The sequence below is a fragment of the Staurois parvus genome, unplaced genomic scaffold (genome assembly GCF_062004578.1).
Source record: "Staurois parvus isolate SC_StPar_1 unplaced genomic scaffold, SC_StPar_1.0 ptg002121l, whole genome shotgun sequence".
NCBI lineage: Eukaryota > Metazoa > Chordata > Amphibia > Anura > Ranidae > Staurois > Staurois parvus.
The window spans coordinates 269741-294214 of record NW_028319917.1 but is presented as its reverse complement, the minus strand read 5'-3'; the positions used below and the strand labels follow the sequence as shown (position 1 = coordinate 294214).

The 24474-nt window shown below is 47.3% G+C and overlaps 1 protein-coding gene across 1 annotated transcript in view; it reads left to right on the top strand.

The window, feature by feature from the left end:
* Window positions 1–991: 991 nt before the first annotated feature.
* The window catches only part of LOC149432654 (uncharacterized), a gene marked incomplete at its 5' end in the record, with an annotated part of 98067 nt that continues 74584 nt past the window's right edge, over window positions 992–24474 (top strand). The window contains 2 exons of the mRNA XM_089665088.1: window positions 992–1117; window positions 22687–22729. Coding sequence (XP_089521214.1) covers window positions 992–1117; window positions 22687–22729 — 169 coding nt within the window. The remainder of the gene's footprint in view (window positions 1118–22686; window positions 22730–24474) is intronic.

Below are 24474 nucleotides of genomic sequence, written 5' to 3'. Positions count from 1 at the left end.
GAAAAAATTAACTGGAATGCATAAAAAATGTACTGGAATGCATCAACACACTTAAAAATGCGCATGCAAAAACGCATCTGGACTGCGTTTCTATAGTGTGAACCGGCCCTAAATGCAAAACGTTGTATTTTTGGTTCTATAGACTTCCATGAAGACGCTGCAGAGATGCATGTATTGTGTTTTTGCTGCATTTTGCGTTTTAAATCTGCCTAGCAACAAGAAAAACAAAATTTAAAAAGAAAAACGCAAAGCACATAAAAAACTCTGCAAAAACGCAAAACACACTGCAGAAATGAATCAAACACAGTTTTTGATGCGTTTTTTTTTTTTTTAATTCTTGTTGCTAGGCAGATTTAAAGCACAATACGCATCAAAAAACACGCCACATGCTTTTCTGCGTTTCCATTGTTACAGTGGCTCATAGCCACAACAGGAAGTGAGAGGAAATCCCTGGTGTCACCAAAACTAGTGTACCCATTGGGGAGATTTCCCTTCACTTCCTGTCCCATAGCCACAACAGGAAGTGAGAGGAAATCCTGGCATAGTGGAGGAATCCAGGTGTGTCACCAGTCAATATCAGGATTAGTTAGTGGCAGTTGGTGGCAGGGTCAGTTAGTGGCAGGGTCAGTTGGTGGCAGTTGGTGGCAGGGTCAGTTGGTGGCAGGGTCAGTTTGTGGCAGGGTCAGTTGGTGGCAGGGTCAGTTGGTGGCAGGGTCAGTTAGTGGCAGGGTCAGTTGGTGGCAGGGTCAGTTGGTGGCAGTGTATCAGTAGAACATGCGCAGTGTGATTCCCGGGCCGCTCTGCGATCACACAGACGATGCGGTGGCGGTGTGGAGGAAATGAACACGTGACGTTTGTTTTGATCCAATCTAAGAACACGCCCTTATTCCCGCCCTCACACTGTGCAGTGATTGGCTATTCGGGCGGGTGAGCGGTTCTAATCCAGTAACAGGTTGGGCCACGTCCGCCAAACTAACCAATCAGGTCATAGCGTTGTTTACCAGACCTGGGATCGGACCGGCCGGGGCTCTGCTCTCACCGATGCTTCGGTGGAAAAGGAACCCGAGCAGAGCGCTCCTCCCCCGACTCCTCCTCCTGCTGGGCGCCGTGTGCCGGGGTGAGTGGGGAGCCCGCACTGTGCGCCGCATTTAATACCCGTTCTATACGTCACTCCGCCCACTCCCCCGGTACCGCCCACTCTAGACACTATGTATAGGTAGCTATCTGATGTCACCCCGCCCCCGTGTATTGAGCCCCGCCCACTGTGTCGACCACTCGCCCGATATATACTCGATTTATATAGACCACCGATACCCTCAGTGGGAGGGGCTGAGGAGACGATTGTGTGATTGGTAGGAATGTAGATGGGCGGTGTCGATTTTTCCGAGATAGATGATCCTCGGTTCGTGGTGGCGCAGCTCAGTGCGCATCGGTCACGTGTTCTCTTGCTGACGGAACCTATTAACCCCTCCCCTTCCTGAGACCCCCCCTCCTGAGGATTTCCCCCCCCCCTTCCTTTTTTTTTCTAAGTTACGGCTCTGCATTACTTTGACAATTGCGCAGTCATGCAACGCCGCAGCCAAGTTCAATTTACGTCATTCCCCCCCCATGGACTGAGCGTTCTTCCGGAGGTGTTTGATGGCCTGCGCGTGATTTATATTTTGTGCTATACAAAAAAAAACAGTTTTGAAAAAAAAACAATATTTTTTTACATTTTGCGATTAAACACGTCCGGTAAAAAATAAAAATTATAGAAATCCAATTTCGTCATAAATTTTGGCCAAGATGGATAGTTGCCAACATTTCATGAAGCATTTTAGGGGCGCTTTTTTTTTTTCCTATATGTTCTGAAAGCCAGTGTAGGGGGAGTGGCAATAAGGGGTGGGGCATTCGTCTATGGGTGTGGCTTAAGTGTAAAAATGCAAAATTGGGTGTGGTGTAAATTACTGTAAATATTGGGCGTGGCTTAAAGGGGGTCTGAGACCGCAAGCGTGGTAGGGGACACGGAACCACAAACCCCGCATTCACTATATCCGCTCTCCCCGGACCCCGCATTCACTATATACGCTCTCCCCGGACCCCGCATTCACTATATCCGCTCTCCCCGGACCCCGCATTCACTATATCCGCTCTCCCCGGACCCCGCATTCACTATATCCGCTCTCCCCGGACCCCGCATTCACTATATCCGCTCTCCCCGGACCCCGCATTCGCTATATCCGCTCTCCCCGGACCCCGCATTCGCTATATCCGCTCTCCCCGGACCCCGCATTCGCTATATCCGCTCTCCCCGGACCCCGCATTCGCTATATCCGCTCTCCCCGGACCCCGCATTCGCTATATCCGCTCTCCCCGGACCCCGCATTCGCTATATCCGCTCTCCCCGGACCCCGCATTCGCTATATCCGCTCTCCCCGGACCCCGCATTCCCTATATCCGCTCTCCCCGGACCCCGCATTCACTATATCCGCTCTCCCCGGACCCCGCATTCACTATATCCGCTCTCCCCGGACCCCGCATTCACTATATCCGCTCTCCCCGGACCCCGCATTCACTATATCCTCTCTCCCCGGACCCCGCATTCACTATATCCGCTCTCCCCGGACCCTGCATTCACTATATCCGCTCTCCCCGGACCCCCATTCGCTATATCCGCTCTCCCCGGACCCCGCATTCGCTATATCCGCTCTCCCCGGACCCCGCATTCACTATATCCGCTCTCCCCGGACCCCGCATTCACTGTATCCGCTCTCCCCGGACCCCGCATTCACTATATCCGCTCTCCCCGGACCCCGCATTCACTATATCCGCTCTCCCTGGACCCCGCATTCACTATATCCGCTCTCCCCGGACCCCGCATTCACTATATCCGCTCTCCCACAGTACACACAACATGGAAATGCAATTATTTTAGTAAACATAAACTGATAAATCCCTTTTCCCATCAGCAGTATAGAGCAGTTTTGTGACTTCTCAGTGTCCAGTAGAGCACTGGGTGAAGCTTGTAGGATGAGTTTTCTTTTTGCTCTAGGAGGATGCAGGACCCCTGACCTTCTGTCTGTACAGTGCTGCTTGGCCCTGTGCTGATCACATGCACTCTCCCAAAGAAAAAAAAAACTTCTCTAGTAATACACCATAAACTGAGCATGTGCAGAGTGCCCCCAAGGCTTCTATACTATCAGCAGATGGATTGGGGACAGTACAAGAAGGGGAGGATCAGAGAGGACAGGATTAAACATCCTTTTTACACAATGCAGAGGATTAACCCCTTAGGTCCCCCAGTGAGGATAACCAGCATGCTTTGCTGCATCTACAGACGAATGTCACTGTTGGGGGTTCAGGAACACTGTAAGGCTGTAATTATGTAACTCTTGGAAAAGTAAAAATGTGTCAGTGAGCTTCAATATGGGAACACTGGTCTCCTATGTATCTATTACTATGAGGGATGGAGACAGGAGGTGATGGAGACAAGAGGTGACGGAGGAATGGAGACAAGAGGTGATGGAGGAATGGAGACAAGAGGTGATGGAGGAATGGAGACAGGAAGTGACGGAGGAATGGAGACAAGAGGTGATGGAGGAATGGAGACAGGAGGTGATGGAGACAGGAGGTGATGGAGGAATGGAGACAGGAGGTGATGGAGACAGGAGGTGACAGAGGAATGGAGACAGGAGGTGATGGAGACAGGAGGTGACGGAAGAATGGAGACAGGAGGTGACGGAGGAATGGAGACAGGAGGTGATGGAGGAATGGAGACAGGAGGTGATGGAGGCAGGGGGGGGGTGGAGGGACATAGACAGGAAGTGATGGAGGAATGGAGACAGGAGGTGATGGAGGAATGGAGACAGGAGGTGATGGAGGCGGGGGGGATAGAGGGACAAAGACAGAAGGCGATGGAGGAATGGAGACAGGAGGTGATGGAGGCAGGGGGGATGGAGGGACATAGACAGGAGGTGATGGAGGAATGGAGACAGGAGGTGATGGAGGAATGGAGACAGGAGGTGATGGAGGAATGGAGACAGGAGGTGACGGAGGAATGGAGACAGGAGGAATGGAGACAGGAGGTGACGGAGGAATGGAGACAGGAGGTAACGGAGGAATGGAGACAGGAGGTGACAGAGGAATGGAGACAGGAGGTGATGGAGACAGGAGGTGATGGAGGAATGGAGACAGGAGGTGATGGAGACAGGAGGTGACAGAGGAATGGAGACAAGAGGTGACGGAAGAATGGAGACAGGAGGTGACGGAGGAATGGAGACAGGAGGTGATGGACGAATGGAGACAGGAGGTGATGGAGGCAGGGGGGGGTGGAGGGACATAGACAGGAAGTGATGGAGGAATGGAGACAGGAGGTGATGGAGGAATGGAGACAGGAGGTGATGGAGGCGGGGGGGGATAGAGGGACAAAGACAGAAGGCGATGGAGGAATGGAGACAGGAGGTGATGGAGGCAGGGGGGATGGAGGGACATAGACAGGAGGTGATGGAGGAATGGAGACAGGAGGTGATGGAGGCAGGGGGGATGGAGGGACATAGACAGGAGGTGATGGAGGAATGGAGACAGGAGGTGATGGAAGAATGGAGACAGGAGGTGATGGAGGAATGGAGACAGGAGGTGACGGAGGAATGGAGACAGGAGGTGACGGAGGAATGGAGACAGGAGATGATGGTGGAATGGAGACAGTAAGTCTTTATAATCTGTAGATTTGGGGACAGATATTCCGCTGATCCTGGTGGCTACCGGGGATTTCCCTCACTTTTTTGTGGTGGATATGGAGCAGAAATGAAGGGGAGATCTCTCCAGCTGGATATAGGTGGCAAAAACTGATGGAGATCTCTTCATCAAAGGGGGGAAACCGCATACAGCCCTCAGTTCCAGGCCAGATCTCTCCATCAAAGGGGGGAACCCTTATTTCCAGGTTAGAACTCTCCATGGAAGAGGGGAATCTGCATGCAGCCCTCAGTTCCAGGCCTGGCCTCTCCATGGAAGGGGGGAACCTTCATACAGCCCTCAGTTCCTGGCCAGACCTCTCCATGGAAGGGGGAAACCTTCATACAGCCCTCAGTTCTAGGCCTGACCTCTCCATGGAAGGGGGGAACCTCTATACAGCCCTCAGTTCCTGGCCAGACCTCTCCATGGAAGGGGGGAACCTCTATACAGCCCTCAGTTCTAGGATTGACCTCTCCATGGAAGGGGGGAACCTTCATACAGCCCTCAGTTCCTGGCCAGATCTCTCCATCGAAAGGAGGAACCCTCGCACAGCCCTCAGTTCCAGACCATATCTCTCCATTGAAGGGGGGGAACCCTCATACAGTCCTCAGTTCCAGGCCTGACCTCTCCATGGAAGGGGGAAACCTTCATACAGTCCTCAGTTCCAGGCCAGATCTCTCTATCGAAGTGGGGGACCCGCATACAGCCCTAGGTTCTAGGACAGATCTCTCCATGGAAGGGGGGAACCTACATACAACCCTCAGTTCTAGGCCTGACCTCTCCATGGAAGGGGGAAACCTTCATACAGCCCTCAGTTCCTGGCCAGATCTCTCTATCGAAGGGGGAAACCTGCATACAGCCCTCAGTTCTAGGACAGATCTCTCCATGGAAGGGGGAAACCTTCATACAGACCTCAGTTCCTGGCCAGATCTCTCTATCGAAGGGGGGAACCTTCATACACCCCTCAGTTCCTGGCCAGATCTCTCTATCGAAAGGGGGAACCTTCATACAGCCCTCAGTTCCTGGCCAGATCTCTCTATCAAAGGGGGGAACCTTCATACAGCTCTCAGTTCTAGGCCTGACCTCTCCATGGAAGGGGTTAACCTTCATACAGCCCTCAGTTCCTGGCCAGATCTCTCCATCGAAGGGAGGAACCCTCACACAGCCCTCAGTTCCAGGCCAGATCTCTCCATGGAAGGGGGGAACCCTCATACAGTCCTCAGTTCCAGGCCAGACCTCTCCATCAAAGTGGGGGACCCGCATACAGCCCTCAGTTCCAGGCCAGACCTCTCCATGGAAGTGGGGAACCTACATACAGCCCTCAGTTCTAGGCCTGACCTCTCCATGGAGGGGGGAAACCCTCACACAGCCCTCAGTTCTAGGCCTGACCTCTCCATCGAAGTGGGGGACCCACATACAGCCCTCAGTTCCAGGCCAGATCTCTCCATGGAAGGGGGGAACCCTCATACAGTCCTCAGTTCCAGGCCAGACCTCTCCATCGAAGTGGGGGACCCACATACAGCCCTCAGTTCCAGGCCAGACCTCTCCATGGAAGTGGGAAACCTACATACAGCCCTCAGTTCTAGGCCTGACTTCTCCATGGAAGGGGGGAACCTTCATACAGCCCTCAGTTCCAGGCCAGATCTCTCCATCGAAGGGAGGAACCCTCACACAGCCCTCAGTTCCAGGCCAGATCTCTCCATGGAAGTGGGGGACCCGCATACAGCCCTCAGTTCCAGGCCAGACCTCTCCATCGAAGTGGGGGACCCGCATACAGCCCTCAGTTCCAGGCCAGATCTCTCCATGGAAGGGGGAACCCTCACACAGCCCTCAGTTCTAGGCCTAACCTCTCCATGGAAGGGGGAAACCCTCACACAGCCCTCAGTTCTAGGCCTAACCTCTCCATGGAAGGGGGAAACCCTCACACAGCCCTCAGTTCCAGGCCAGATCTCTCCATGGAAGTGGGGGACCCGCATACAGCCCTCAGTTCCAGGCCAGACCTCTCCATCGAAGTGGGGGACCCGCATACAGCCCTCAGTTCCAGGCCAGATCTCTCCATGGAAGGGGGGAACCCTCACACAGCCCTCAGTTCTAGGCCTAACCTCTCCATGGAAGGGGGAAACCCTCACACAGCCCTCAGTTCTAGGCCTGACCTCTCCATTGAAGAGGGGAACCTGCTAATTGGCTAGTTTGTATGTGGCCATAGCGCAAAGCGCTGTCCTGTTTTTGCTTGAGCCTTTTTTTGTTTTGTTTTGGGGTTTTTTTTGGGGGGGGGGTCTATTGTTTTGTTTTGTCTGTTTAGCCAAAGGAAAGCTGGTTGTTACGGGAGAAAAAAAAATGCCAAATGTGCGTTTTCATGGACTTTTGAGGAGTTAACACAGAACCGTATCGGGGCTAAAAACGCCGGAAGTGTGTAACTAAAAACAAACGCAACTGACAACTTTGGTGCAACTTTGGATGTTACGCTTTTTGGAGTTGGAGATGTGAATGGGGCCTAATTGTCCTTCCTCTGTTGTCAATGGGCAAAAATCATAGCTACTTACCGTCCCTGATTTCGAGGGACCGTCCCTGATTTCGAGGGACTGTCCCTGATTTTGAGGGACTGTCCCTGATTTGGAACAAAGTCCCTCTGTCCCTCCTTCCTCCTCATTGGTCCCTCATTTCGGTCTGTTCTCTATAGTTGTATATAAAATGCACGATATATCTACTAATTAAGCTGTTAAACCTTTCATCCGATTTCTAATTTGCTGCATTTGTAGATTTCAAAAGCCAATACAAAGGAATAGTAGTGGTAAAAAAAAAAAAAAGAAAAAGCACTTGTGGGTTTAACCAATCATTTTTTTGTATAATTCTCCTTTAAGGGGGGGCGTGGCAAGGGGTGTGTCCTATGCTGACATTTTAGGTGTCCCTCGTTCCCATCTCAGAATGTTGGGAGGTATGCGAATTGATTGTACACACTGGCACTGTTTACACTTGTGATGTCTGCGATTGGTTCACAACAATCACAAGGTACAGAAGCACTCTGATTGGCTCTGTACGTTGTACCTGTGATATAAGCTGTCCAATGAGAACTCAGATCACAGCCATTTAAAGGCATTCATGCTCCTATATTGGCAGCACTTTATAAATAGCATCCACCTCTCTGACATTTGTTTTTTGTACTGTATTATTCTCCATTCACACTTGTACAAATCCAAAGTTGCATGACTTTGGAGTGCAACTTTTATTCAACTTTAATGCCACTTTTATGCAACTTTGGTGGAACTTTAATGCAACTTTAATGCAACTTTAATGCAACTTTGGTGCAACTTTGGTGCAACTTTAATGCAACTTTGGTGCAACTTTAATGCAACTTTGGTGCCACTTTAATGCAACTTTGGTGCCACTTTAATGCAACTTTGGTGCAACTTTAATGCAACTTTGATACAACTTTGGTGCAACTTTCATGCAACTTTGGTGCAACTTTCATGCAACTTTGGTGCCACTTTAATGCAACTTTGGTGCAACTTTAATGCAACTTTGATACAACTTTGGTGCAACTTTAATGCAACTTTGGTACAACTTTAATTCAAGTTTGGTGCAACTTTAATGCAACTTTGATACAACTTTGGTGCAACTTTAATGCAACTTTGGTGCCACTTTAATGCAACTTTGGTGCCACTTTAATGCAACTTTGGTGCAACTTTAATGCAACTTTGATACAACTTTGGTGCAACTTTAATGCAACTTTGATACAACTTTGGTGCAACTTTAATGCAACTTTGGTACAACTTTAATGCAACTTTGATACAACTTTGGTGCAACTTTAATGCAACTTTGGTACAACTTTAATTCAAGTTTAATGCAACTTTGGTGCAACTTTAATGCAACTTTGGTGCAACTTTCATGCAACTTTGGTGCAACTTTCATGCAACTTTGGTGCAACGTTAGTACAACTTTGGTGCAACTTTAATGCAACTTTGGTGCAAGTTTAATGATAATGGACAACTGTTGCCTGTATAGCATTCAGGTGCAACTTTAATACGAGGGTTATAATTGCAGTCTATGGCACTCGAGTTGCATGAAAGTTGTACCAAAGTAGCGCATGAACTGCTCTCAAGTCGCACAGATATGATTGGTACCTATTGGAAAACATGAGGGGGGGGGGCGGACTTGTCATGCAGATTTGGACCACGAAGTCACATGTCAAGTCGCAGAAGTGTGAATGGGCTCTTGAGGCGGTCCAGTGGGGAGCTACAGCAGAATCTTCAACGTTTACTCCATTAGGATGCAGCATCGGGGTGGGAACACTACAGTCCATTCCATGACTTGTACAATGACAGCGATGTGCAGAGAGGCTCCCCATGATATTATTGGCTCTTGCAGTGGTGGGGGAGGTGACAGAGATCCGCCCAAAATTTGCTCACTTGACACCTCTACTATTCATAAAAAGCCTTGTATTCTCTGCAATAAATGTAAGGCCCTCTGTGATTGGAGGAGGTGGGATGAACGTTACAATTTCCCCTCAGAGGTGATGGCGGAATGGAGACAGGAAATGATGGAGGGATTTAGACAGGAGACAGGCGGTGATGGAGGGATGGAGTCAGGAAGTGATAGAGGGATGGAGATAGGAGGTGATAGAGGGATGGAGATAGGTGATAATGGAGACAGGAGGTGATGGAGGAATGGAGATAGAAGATGATGGAGGGAAGGAGTGATGGAGACAGGAGGTGATGGAGTGATGGACTTAGGAGGTGATGGAGTGATGGAGATAGGCGATGATGGACACAGAGGGTGATGGAGGAATGGAGACAGGAGTTGATGGGAGAATGGAGACAGGAGGTGATGGGAGAATGGAGACAGGAGGTGATGGGAGAATGGAGACAGGAGGTGATGGGGGAATGGAGACAGGAGGTGATGGGGGAATGGAGACAGGAGGTGATGGGGGAATGGAGACAGGAGGTGATGGGGGAATGGAGACAGGAGATGATGGAAGAATGGAGACAGGAGGTGATGGGGGAATGAAGACAGGAGGTGATGGAGACAGGAGATGATGGATTCAATTCCCCCTCCTCCAATCACAGAGTCTCTTGCATCCATTGAAGACAATGTGAGATTTTTCATGAATGAAGGAGGTGCCAAGTGAGCGCCCCCTAGTGATCAGTCTCAGCGAGGATCTAGCTCCCACAGGACGGGACACACTTCAGTAGCACTGACTTCTATCGGTCAGATATCATGTGTGGTCACAAGTCCATCCCATATACCTGTTTGTTGTTGTGTGTATGGTCGCATGACCGCTAATTCTCGGTTCTTTTCCTCGGTCAGGGATGGGCGGCACTTTCGCTGTAGCTGGACGTGGGGAAAGGAAGTCACCGGACTGAAGATGGAGCGTTGTCAGAGCTCTGTAGAGGATGATCTCCGACCTACAGAGACGGGAACACTGCGGCGCAGCTTTCGGGTACCGACAACGCAAGGGGGATCCGCTCTTTCAATATCAGCCAATCCCCGTTGTCGGCTCGGGACAGGAAGTGACACGTATAGTAAGCGGCAGGTCACCAGGTAATTCATCGACCATAAGGTACACTGAGGTGACGGCGCATAGTTGGGCTGAACGTCGATCCGATTGGATTTCAGTTTTTGCCAGAAAAAATACTTTGTTGTTGAAAAGTTTTTGGGGAGTATTAATAACAAAAAGAAACATTTTCATGGATTTTCATATCCACCGAAACACAAGAACCAAAAAATTCCATTTGTCCATCAGAACGGCAAAAATCGAATGTTCTCCGGCTGTATTGTCTGCAATGCGAATGTAGGAAGTAACACATTATAGCCACTGGGTGGCACTATGGAGCACACTTCCTTTACATGATAGAACATGCCATCTGGTGGCCATAATGCCGTATTTGTCGCATCATCACATTCGAGCTGCAGGGAGGGGATGGGGAATGGAGACAGGAGGTGATGGAGGAAAGGAGACAGGAGGTGATGGGGAATGGAGACAGAAGGTGATGGGGAATAGAGACAGGAAATGATGGAGACAGGAGGTGATGGGGAATGGAGACAGAAGGTGAAGGGGAATGGAGACAGGAAATGATGAAGGAATGGAGACAGGAGGTGATGGGAGAATGGAGACAGGAGGTGATGGGGGAATGGGGACAGGAGGTGATGGGGAATGGAGACAGAAGGTGATGGGGAATGGAGACAGGAAATGATGGAGACAGGAGGTGATGGGTAATGGAGACAGAAGGTGATGGGGAATGGAGACAGGAAGTGATGGAGGAATGGAGACAGGAGGTGATGGGGGAATGGGGACAGGAGGTGACGGGGGAATGGAGACAGGAGGTGACGGGGGAATGGAGACAGGAGGTGACGGGGGAATGGAGACAGGAGGTGACGGGGGGATGGAGACAGGAGGTGATGGGGGAATGGAGACAGGAGGTGACGGGGGGAATGGAGACAGGAGGTGATGGGGAATGGAGACAGGAGGTAACGGAGTGATGGAGACAGGAGATGATGGAGGGATGAAGATGATGGAGGAATGGAGACAGGAGGTGATGGGGGAATGGAGACAGGAGGTGATGGGGGAATGGAGACAGGAGGTGATGGAGTGATGAAATAGGAGGTGATGGAGGGAAGGAGACAGGAGGTGATGGGAGAATGGAGACAGGAGGTGATGGAGGGAAGGAGACAGGAGGTGATGGAAGGAAGGAGCCAGGAGGTGATGGGGGAATGGAGAGAGGAAGTGATGGGGAATTGGAGACAGAAGGTGATGGAGGGATGAAGATGGTGGAGGAATGGAGACAGGAGGTGATGGAGGAATGGAGACAGGAGGTGATGGAGGGATGAAGATGATGAAGGAATGGAGACAGGAGGTGATGGGGGAATGGAGACAGGAGGTGATGGGGGAATGGAGACAGGAGGTAATGGAGGAATGGAGACAGGAGGTGATGGAGGAAAGGAGACAGGAGGTGATGGAAGGAAGGAGCCAGGAGGTGATGGAGGGAAGGAGCCAGGAGGTGATGGAGGGAAGGAGACAGGAGGTGATGGGGGAATGGAGACAGAAGATTATGGGGGAATGGAGACAGGAGGTGATGGGGGATTGGAGACAGGAGGTGATGGAGGGATGAAGATGATTTAGGAATAGAGACAGGAGGTGATGGAGGAATGGAGACAGGAGTTGATGGAGGAATGGAGACAAGAGGTGATGGAGACAGGAGGTGATGGAGGTATAGAGACAGGAGGTAATGGAGTGATGGAGACAGGAGATGATGGAGGAATGGAGACAGGAGATGATTTAGGAATGGAGACAGGAGGTAACGGAGTGATGGAGATAGGAGATGACGGAGGAATGGAGACAGGAGTTGATGGAGGAATGGAGACAAGAGGTGATGGAGACAGGAGGTGATGGAGGTATAGAGACAGGAGGTAATGGAGTGATGGAGACAGGAGATGATGGAGGAATGGAGACAGGAGATGATTTAGGAATGGAGACAGGAGGTAACGGAGTGATGGAGATAGGAGATGACGGAGGAATGGAGACAGGAGGTAATGGAGGAATGGAGACAGGAGGTAACAGAGTGATGGAGACAGGAGATGATGGAGACAGGAGGTGATGGAGGAATGAAGACAGGAGGTGATGGAGGAATGGAGAACATTTGATTTTTCCCCATGGACAGACAGCTATGAATTTTTGTTTTATTAATACTCCTCCATGTGTTCACCAAAATCTTGTATTTCACATGTTGTTACCTTGACTCGGGTGTCATCCACATGCCTGAACCCGTGGCTTGGTGGTGTTCTCCTGAATGACTCTATGTCCCCATTCACACCTGAGCATTTTTCAGGTGATTGTAACCTTTTTTTGTGCATTTTTTAAGTGTTTTTCAAGCTTGGATGTTTTTTTTTTCTGAGCAAATATAAAGCAGCATAAATATGTGACATCATAACGCATACATTACACGAGGTCATTACACGGGGTCATTATATGGGGTCATTACACGGGGTCATTACACGGGGTCATTATATGGGGTCATTACACGGGGTCATTATACTGGGTCACTATACGGGGTCATTACACGGGATCATTATACGGGGTCACTATACGGGGTCATTACACAGGATCATTACACGGGATCATTATACGGGGTCATTACACGGGATCATTACACGGGATCATTATACGGGGTCATTACACGGGATCATTACACGGGATCATTATACGGGATCACTATACGGGGTCATTACACGGGATCATTACACGGGATCATTATACGGGGTCATTACACGGGGTCATTTCATGGGGTCATTATACGGGATCATTACACGGGATCATTATACGGGGTCATTATACGGGATCATTACACGGGGTCATTATACGGGGTCATTATACGGGGTCATTACACGGGATCATTACACGGGATCATTACACGGGATCATTACACGGGGTCATTATACGGGGTCATTACACGGGATCATTACACGGGATCATTACACGGGGTCATTACACGGGGTCATTATATGGGGTCATTACACGGGGTCATTACACAAGGTCATTATATGGGGTCATTACACGGGGTCATTATACGGGGTCATTATACGGGATCATTATACGGGATCATTACACGGGGTCATTACACGGGGTCATTATATGGGGTCATTACACGGGGTCATTATACCGGGTCATTACACGGGGTCATTATACCGGGTCATTACACGGGGTCATTACACGGGATCATTATACGGGGTCACTATACGGGGTCATTACACGGGATCATTATACGGGATCATTATACGGGGTCATTACACGGGGTCATTTCATGGGGTCATTATACGGGGTCATTATACGGGATCATTACACGGGGTCATTATATGGGGTCATTACACGGGGTCATTATATGGGGTCATTATACGGGGTCATTACACGGGGTCATTATACGGGATCATTACACGGGATCATTACACGGGGTCATTATACGGGGTCATTACACGGGATCATTACACGGGATCATTACACGGGGTCATTATACGGGGTCATTATACGAGGTCATTATACAGGGTCATTAGATGGGGTCATTATATGGGGTCATTACACGAGGTCATTATACAGGGTCATTAGATGGGGTCATTATATGGGGTCATTACACGGGGTCATTACACAAGGTCATTATACCGGGTCATTACACGAGGTCATTATACGGGGTCATTACACGAGGTCATTATACAGGGTCATTAGATGGGGTCATTATATGGGGTCATTACACGGGGTCATTACGCGAGGTCATTATACGGGGTCATTACACGAGGTCATTATATGGGGTCATTATACCGGGTCATTACACGGGGTCATTATACCGGGTCATTACACGGGGTCATTATACCGGGTCATTACACGGGGTCATTACACGGGATCATTATACGGGGTCATTACACGGGATCATTATACTGGGCCATTATACGGGGTCATTTCATGGGGTCATTATACGGGGTCATTATACCGGGTCATTACACGAGATCATTACACGAGGTCATTATACGGGGTCATTACACGAGGTCACTATACGGGGTCATTACACGAGGTCATTATATGGGGTCATTATACCGGGTCATTACACGGGGTCATTATATGGGGTAATTATACCGGGTCATTACACGGGGTCATTATATGGGGTCATTATACCGGGTCATTACACGGGGTCATTATATGGGGTCATTATACCGGGTCATTACACGGGGTCATTATACGAGGTCATTACACGGGGTCATTATATGGGGTCATTATACGGGGTCATTATACGGGGTCATTATATTGGGTCCTAAAGACGTATAGAGGCTTTCCTGGACTGTCTAGCTGAGTGGAAGATGAGAACCTCCAGTCTGGCTTTCCAATGTTCTTCCGGGACCTCGGCCTAGGCGCCCTGGGTGGGATTAGAGGACGAGGAGGACAGCAGATGCATGCACAGATTATATACAGCAGGAGACAACAGTGATCTCATAGTGGAGACGTGTCACCATCCATAGAAGCTATCCTTGTACCTGGAGTGGGGGGTGTTGAGGAAAAGGTCCAACAAGGAACATTCTTGGTCTGGCTTGAGTTCTGTTTGGGTGTCGAGGGTCATATCTACTGTCAGATACTTCCTACCATCCTCAGTAGCCTCTGCAGTTGGCATACAGGTGAAAGGTGATGACATCATAGGACAACATGGTCTCTTCTGCCTGTAAGACCTTCCTCTCCACTTTGTCCGTGTAAATGATCGATACACCGAGAGACAATCGGGACCCATAGCAGAGCCACGGAGCTGAATAATAGGTGTGTGCACTTGTGAGCTACTATGTCCCCTTCCAGTCCGGACACCTTCCCCCCCTTCCAGTCCGGACACTTTCCCCCCCTTCCAGTCCGGACACTTTCCCCCCCTTCCAGTCCGGACACTTTCCCCCCCTTCCAGTCCGGACACTTTCCCCCCCTTCCAGTCCGGACACTTTCCCCCCCTTCCAGTCCGGACACTTCCCCCCCCATCCAGTCCGGACACTTCCCCCCCCATCCAGTCCGGACACTTTCCCCCCCTTCCAGTCTGGACACTTTCCCCCCCTTCCAGTCTGGACACTTTCCCCCCCCATCCAGTCCGGACACTTTCCCCCCCTTCCAGTCCGGACACTTTCCCCCCTTCCAGTCCGGACACTTCCCCCCCCATCCAGTCCGGACACTTTCCCCCCCTTCCAGTCTGGACACTTCCCCCCCCCCCCATCCAGTCCGGACACTTCCCCCCCATCCAGTCCGGACACTTCCCCCCCCATCCAGTCCGGACACTTTCCCCCCCTTCCAGTCCGGACACCTTCCCCCCCTTCCAGTCCGGACACTTTCCCCCCCTTCCAGTCCGGACACTTTCCCCCCCTTCCAGTCCGGACACTTCCCCCCCCATCCAGTCCGGACACTTCCCCCCCCATCCAGTCCGGACACTTTCCCCCCCTTCCAGTCTGGACACTTTCCCCCCCTTCCAGTCTGGACACTTTCCCCCCCCATCCAGTCCGGACACTTTCCCCCCCTTCCAGTCCGGACACTTTCCCCCCTTCCAGTCCGGACACTTCCCCCCCCATCCAGTCTGGACACTTTCCCCCCCTTCCAGTCTGGACACTTTCCCCCCCTTCCAGTCTGGACACTTTCCCCCCCTTCCAGTCTGGACACTTTCCCCCCCCATCCAGTCCGGACACTTTCCCCCCCTTCCAGTCCGGACACTTTCCCCCCTTCCAGTCCGGACACTTCCCCCCCATCCAGTCCGGACACTTTCCCCCCCTTCCAGTCTGGACACTTCCCCCCCCCCCCCCCCATCCAGTCCGGACACTTTCCCCCCCATCCAGTCCGGACACTTTCCCCCCCTTCCAGTCCGGACACTTCCCCCCCCTTCCAGTCCGGACACTTTCCCCCCCTTCCAGTCCGGACACTTCCCCCCCCTTCCAGTCCGGACACTTCCCCCCCCTTCCAGTCCGGACACTTTCCCCCCCTTCCAGTCCGGACACTTTCACCCCCTTCCAGTCCGGACACTTTCCCCCCCTTCCTGTCCAGACACTTCCCCCTCCCCCTTCCTGTCCGGACACTTTCACCCCCTTCCAGTCCGGACACTTTCCCCCCCTTCCAGTCCGGACACTTTCCCCCCCCTTTCAGTCCGGACACTTTCCCCCCCTTCCAGTCCGGACTCTTTACCCCCCTCCCAGTCCGGAGTCTTTTCCCCCCCTTCCAGTCCGGACACTTTCCCCCCCTTCCAGTCCGGACACTTTCCCCCCCTTCCAGTCCGGACACTTTCACCCCCTTCCAGTCCGGACACTTTCACCCCCTTCCAGTCCGGACGCTTTCCCCCCCTTCCAGTCCGGACACTTTCACCCCCTTCCAGTCCGGACACTTTCCCCCCCTTCCAGTCCGGACACTTTCCCCCCCTTCCTGTCCAGACACTTCCCCCTCCCCCTTCCTGTCCAGACACTTTCACCCCCTTCCAGTCCGGACACTTTCCCCCCCTTCCAGTCCGGACACTTTCCCCCCTTCCAGTCCGGACACTTTCCCCCCCTTCCAGTCCGGACACTTTCACCCCTTTCCAGTCCGGACACTTTCACCCCCTTCCAGTCCGGACTCTTTACCCCCCTCCCAGTCCGGACTCTTTTCCCCCCCTTCCAGTCCGGACACTTTCCCCCCCTTCCAGTCCGGACATTCTCCCCCCTTCCAGTCCGGACACTTTCCCCCCCTTCCAGTCCGGACACTTTCCCCCCCTTCCAGTCCGGACATTTTCCCCCCTTCCAGTCCGGACACTTTCCCCCCCTTCCAGTCCGGACACTTTCACCCCCTTCCAGTCCGGACACTTTCACCCCCTTCCAGTCCGGACACTTTCACCCCCTTCCAGTCCCGACACTTTCACCCCCTTCCAGTCCGGACACTTTCACCCCCTTCCAGTCCGGACACTTTCACCCCCTTCCAGTCCAGACACTTTCACCCCCTTCCAGTCCGGAAACTTTCACCCCCTTCCAGTCCGGACACTTTCACCCCCTTCCAGTCCGGACACTTTCACCCCCTTCCAGTCCGGACACTTTCACCCCCTTCCAGTCCGGACACTTTCACCCCCTTCCAGTCCGGACACTTTCCCCCCCTTCCAGTCCGGAAACTTTCACCCCCTTCCAGTCCGGACACTTTACCCCCCTTCCTGTCCAGGCCAATTTCCAGCTTTCAGCTCTATCACACTTTGAATGACAATTGCGCGGTCATGCAACACTGCACCCATATGAATTTTTTAACATTTTTTTTGAGACAGATAAAGCTTTATTTTGGTGGTATTTATTCACCGCTGGGATTTTTATTTTTTTTGCTATATAAATGAAAAAGTCCAAAAATTTTGAAAAAAGTGTTTTTCTTATAACATTTTGCAAATAAATAATATTTCATCATAAATCTTGGCCAAAATGTATTCCGTTATATTTTTAGAAAAAAAAATAACCCAAATTAGTTTATAACCAAAAATTCTAATTTTTAAACATTTTTTTATACATTTATTTTTTATATTATTGGTTATGTTTTTTTTTGTTGTTTTTTTTTACATACTGTCACCCTAGCAGTGTGGGGTCACCATGGTGACACTGTACTACTTGTGGGGGGTGATGAAGATATTTTTTTTTACACTGATTGCTTTTACACCCATAAAGGCTGTAAGAGGAATAATTTCTCCTTCTCTCTGGCTGCATTCCTGCAGCCATTGAGAAATACTGTGTGAGCTGTGATTCGTCACAGCTTGTCACATGGTACAAGGCTGTTGTGAATAGCCCTGTACCATGTGATCTCAGTGATCATTCACAGATTTCACACGTAGTAAGCAATGATGTCAGAAGTGACATCTTGCTTACTACTCTGCATGTGATCACTAATTGGCCAATCAGTGATCACATGATCAGGACCATGATCCGACAATTGGTGGCACCAGATTGCGGTGCTGCGCTACCAGTGAGCGCGCACAAGCAGGGTGCGGGGAGGCCATTTATAAACAGCTACCCGACCCCGCACTGCCACCGTCCGGCCGAAGTGGTTAATTAAATCAAAAATAAAGTATTATTAATTCCTATTATTGTGGTTCACTGACACTTTTTTTTACACATACCCCTATAACTCTGCAAGAGTGATTAATAAATAATATTTTAAGTGTCGCGCTCCACCTGTAATAAATTATTACGGTAACTTGTCTTTTAAATAAATAATTAAAAAATAACTAAATGCTTAAATGTCTGTGCCAATCATTAAGTATGTTCCTTGTTGGACCTTCAGACCACCGACATTATATACACAGATCACATCTACAAACAGCTACTTGGCTATTAAATAATATTTTAAGTGTCGCGTTCCACCTGTAATAAATTATTAACTTTGTGAAAAATATTTGTGTTTAAATAGTTAAATAAATAGATAAATAAATGGTTAAATGTCTGCGCCAATCATTATAAATAATTCTATACCTGTGCCAAAATATATTATTGTGCAGTCTGTGCTCAAAGACATAAATGTACTCAAAATTTATAAAATATCATCATATATAAATAAAAAAAACAATGCGATGAATATTAATGCACAATGTAGTGTCCAAATCTTCAAATCAAACAATTCCAATTTTATTCCACCCCGTGATTCTGATCTGAATGTATGTAGCTGAGTTATGCGCTCACCTCAGTTTTAGCCAAACCGTTAAGTAAGGCTAAAATCTCTGTTGTGTCCTTTTGAGGACAAGATGGTAATTTTCGTGCTTTAATCCTGTTCCAGGTAGATGGGTGAACTGTAATATTGCACTTTTCCCATGGGGGGGGGGGGGTCTCCTGCACTTGCTGATCCCTGTTTGTGTGATGGATGGATGGATGGGGGTTTCTCCCTCTGTCCTCCAGGGGTCTGTGCATTTCCTCCACCTCTCCTCTTTAATCCTCCATATTTATGGTTATCATGCAAAAGAATACATACTGTATATAGTGCCTTATCCTTTTCAAAAATTAGCTTTATTAATCATTCAAATGGGCGCTCACATAATTATAAGTCATTATACGCTTTTTGAAATATATTAATATTTTATTATTTTTATTAAAATAATACAGGATTTATTATTATTATTATTATTATTATTATACAGGATTTATTATCATTATTATTATTATTATACAGGATTTATTATCATTATTATTATTATTATACAGGATTTTTTATTATTATTATTATACAGGATTTATTATTATTATTATTATTATTATTATACAGGATTTTTTATTATTATTATTATACAGGATTTATTATTATTATACAGGATTTATATTATTATTATTATACAGGATTTATTATTATTATTATTATTATTATTATACAGGATTTATTATTATTATACAGGATTTATATTATTATTATTATTATTATACAGGATTTATTATTATTATTATTATTATACAGGATTTATTATTATTATACAGAATTTATATTATTATTATTATTATACAGGATTTATTATTATTATTATTATTATTATTATTATACAGGATTTATTATTATTATACAGGATTTATATTATTATTATACAGGATTTATTATTATAATACAGGATTTATATTATTATTATTATTATTATTATTATTATTATAAGGGATTTATATTATTATTATTATTATTATTATTATACAGGATTTATTATTATTATACAGGATTTATATTATTATTATACAGGATTTATATTATTATTATTATACAGGATTTATTATTATTATTATTATTATTATACAGGATTTATTATTATTATACAGGATTTATATTATTATTATTATTATTATTACACAGGATTTATATTATTATTATTACACAGGATTTATATTATTATTATTATACAGGATTTAATATTATTATTATTATTATACAGGGTGTATTATTATTATTATACAGGATTTATATTATTATTATTATACAGGATTTAATATTATTATTATTATTATTATTATTATACAGGATTTATATTATTATTATTATTATTATACAGGGTGTATTATTATGACACAGGATTTATATTATTATTATTATACAGGATTTAATATTATTATTATTATTATACAGGATTTATATTATTATTATTATACAGGGTTTATATTATTATTATTATACAGGATTTATATTATTATTATTATACAGGGTTTATATTATTATTATTATTATACAGGGTTTATATTATTATTATTATACAGGATTTATATTATTATTATTATACAGGATTTAATATTATTATTATTATTATTCAGGATTTATATTATTATTATTATACAGGATTTAATATTATTATTATTATTATTCAGGATTTATATTATTATTATTATACAGGGTTTATATTATTATTATTATACAGGATTTATATTATTATTATTATACAGGATTTATATTATTATTATTATACAGGATTTATATTATTATTATTATACAGGATTTATGGTGCCAACAGTTTGCTCAGCGCTGTACAATATAACGGGAGACAATACAGCAACAATACAGATCAATACAAGAGGGTCAGGAGGGCCTGATCCTGGGAGCTTACAATCTAGGATGCACACGGGACGTTTTTACAGCGGCTGTTTTTGGCTTTTGATGTTTTTTTCCTACAGCCAGTTAACCCCCCAGCATGTTCTCCTCTGTGTACATGCACACACAGACTGGAATCAACGTTTTTTGGCAGGGACGTTTTTTTGGTTGGGGTGGGTTTCTAGAGGAGTTTTGTTAGCTGTAAAAATGCTCTAACGCTGTAAAACGCTGCAAACCAACATTTTTTGGAAATTGTTTTTGACCAAAAAACATTTTGGGGGGCTACTGACCCCGGGCCCTTGGGCAGTGCCCGAGTTTCCAAATGGTGAGTCCGCCCCTGATTATGTCTTTCAATTCCCCAAAACTGTAGAGTTGTCTAGCATCCTTATTATGGAATTGGCGGAAATGTTGTGATATTTATACCCTCTATGTATGTTGTACCCACGTTCCTTAATACGCTCTTTCAGGGCCCTTTTTGTATATTAGATTCAGGGCATATATCACCCCTTTCGTATCACATGAAATAAAATGTTTTATCTTATATTCTCTATTATTGTGAGTATTAAAAAATGTCTATCTCCGCCTCAGGTTGTTATTAACCCGGCTACAACTATAGCATCTCCCACATGTGTAAAAACCTACGCCTTGAAAGAAACTCATATTAGTATTTGATTTAGGCAGTTCTAAGATATTTTTTTTTACCAATTTGTCTTGGAAATTTGCTTTCAACGAGTTTCTCCTTACCATGAGTGTCCGCAGTTGGATGCGCAGTAATCCCCCATAAAGCTGTGCGAACTTCGCTTACCGTGACTGCAGCTAAACTCCACGATTCCTGCGCCTCCAACTGGTTTAGCTCTGTTGAGATGTGGGGAAAATGGAGCTCCAGTTACCCAGGAATGATCACACGACACTCTCAGGTTGCAGTTGGAATTCACTCTGTGTGTCCGGCTCCAACCCCGGACTCTTGTTTTATTACAAGCACACACACGCCCCCCAAGGTCAATCCCCTCCCACAGAACAATGTATAGGGAGTGTCCATACACAGAATGTACATCCTGTTTGGAGTGTAGCATTTCCTCTTATCTATACTGAAAACCAGTCAAACCAGTCCTCCCCTCCCCTGGTGAGCTCTCTGTGGAGAGCAAGCTTCCCATCATTTACATGCTATCAGCTCCTACTAGTATGTCCATTCTCTGTACAAGCATCCCCTAGATTAAACAGTGTCAGTCTCTATCTGAATGGGCCCGATACAATCTTTATTGAAACACATCCATCCAGATACAGTTTCAGGTCGGTAGCGGCTTGTAAGATATACATGAGCCTACACGCGGAGTTCACACTGCCCGGCGCCTGGCTATACAAAGTCCATGTGGTACTATGCTGCTGATATGTGGATACAGGCCCGCGGCCCACCGCCGGCGGCATTCGCATCGAATGGTGGTATACACGCCAGTCTATAAGCGCAGATCTGCCATCTCATCCATTACCGAGCTGAGTACTGTAATACATACATTGTACATGGCATGGCCCAATTGCAGCCTTCAGAGCTTTAATTATACACACGAGAGACATATGAATAACACGAATATATGACACATTTATAGGACAACCTGTAATAGAAAGTTTCCATGACACTTTTTAATATATATATTTCGGTTTATCAGGGATAATGTTTTTTAAGTGTTTTATCCAATTTAAACTCCTCCCAGTGTTTAGAGATACATTTTTTGCACTGCTTTGTATTGCCTGTTGTATTGTAGGGCTACTGGTACTTCAATATTTTCTATACTTTCTTTATGTTAATTAATCAGCATTACATTTCTATCCAATTGTCCCACTCTTGTTCTTTCTCTCTCAATATTATCTGGATTATATCCTTTATCTATAAACCTTTGTTTTAATATTTCACTTTGTTCCCTGTAATCTGTGTCCTTTCTTTTCAGCCATATAAACTGTCCCTTTGGAATGTTATTCAACTTTTTATAGGTATGTATGCATTGCGATCTGTTTTGTTTTTTTTTTAATTTTTGTGTATAAAATATGTCCCTCTTTCTTAATCTGTATATCTAAAAAGTTAATAACATCTGAACTTCTGTTCCAACTTAAGGTAATGTTATCTTCATTCCTGTTTAGACCTTGATAAAAACTGTCTAGATTTTCTTTATTATTATTATTATTATTATTATTATACAGTATTTATAAAGCGCCAATAGTTCGCTCAGCGCTGTACATTACAGAGGGGGACAGAACATGTGACAGAACAATACCAATACAATGTGATACATGAGGGGATCGAGGGCCCTGATCCTTGGAGCTTACAATCTAGGAGGGAGGGGATGGTGGCACAGGAGGAGATAGCTGTGGGGGATGGGGTGGTAGGAAGAGTGGAGGAGGTCGGCAATTAGCAGGGGGCAGGGTAGGCTTCCCTGAAGAGATGGGTTTTCAGGGTGCGCCTAAAGAAGAAGAGAGTAGGTGATAGTCTGATGGGTTGGGGTAGGGAGTTCCAGAGGATGGGTGACGACCTGGAGAAGTCCTGGAGGCGGGCATGGGAGGAGGAGACCAGGGAACTAGACAGAAGGAAGTCTTGTGAGGAGCGGAGTGTGCGTGTTGAGCGGTAATTGGATATTAGGTCAGTGATGTAGTTCGGGGCAGTGTGGTGGACGGCTTTGTACGTCAGTGTTAGGATTTTGAATTTGATCCGTTGGGCAATCGGAAGCCAGTGGAGGGATTGGCAGAGGGGGGTGGAGGACACTGAGTGGAGGACAGCGGAGGGATTGGCAGAGCGGGGTGGAGGACACTGAGTGGAGGACAGTGGAGGGATTGGCAGAGAGGGGTGGAGGACACTGAGTGGAGGACAGCGGAGGGATTGGCAGAGAGGGGTGGAGGACACTGAGTGGAGGCCAGTGGAGGGATTGGCAGAGAGGGGTGGAGGACACTGAGTGGAGGCCAGTGGAGGGATTGGCAGAGGGGGGTGGAGGACACTGAGTGGAGGACAATGGAGGGATTGGCAGAGGGGGGTGGAGGACACTGAGTGGAGGACAGCGGAGGGATTGGCAGAGAGGGGTGGAGGACACTGAGTGGAGGACAGTGGAGGGATTGGCAGAGGGGGGTGGCGGAAACGGAGCAGTTCGTAAGGTGGATGAGTCTGGCAGCCGTATTCAGGATGGACTGAAGCGGGGATAGCCTGTGGTGAGGGAGGCCAGTGAGGAGGAAGTTGCAGTAGTTGAGTCGTGATATGATGAGGGAGTGGATGAGCTGTTTAGTGGTTTCTGGGGTTAGGAACGTGCGGATTTTGATGATGCTGCGGAAGTGGAGTCTGCATGAATTTGTTAGAGATTGGACTTGGGGCTGGAAGGATAGGTTGGAGTCTAGTATGACACCAAGTACTCTGGCCTGCGGGGCGGGCTTGATGGTGACATTGTTGTATGTGATGGAGAAGTCAGTAGGGGGGTGCGCGGTCTGGGGGGAAGACTAGGAGCTGGTTTTGGGGAGGTTCAGTTTAAGGAAATGGAGCGACATCCAATCTGATATGTCGTTCAGTAGGCTGGTGATTCGGGCGGAGACTGAAGGGGTGGGGGGTCGAGAGATAGATTTGCGTGTCATCAGCATAGAGGTGGTAGTTGAAGCCGTGAGAGTGTATGAGTTGGCCAAGGGAGGAGGTGTAGATGGAGAAGAGAAGGGGCCCGAGGACGGAGCCTTGTGGGACCCCAACAGAGAGGGCGAGTGAGGGG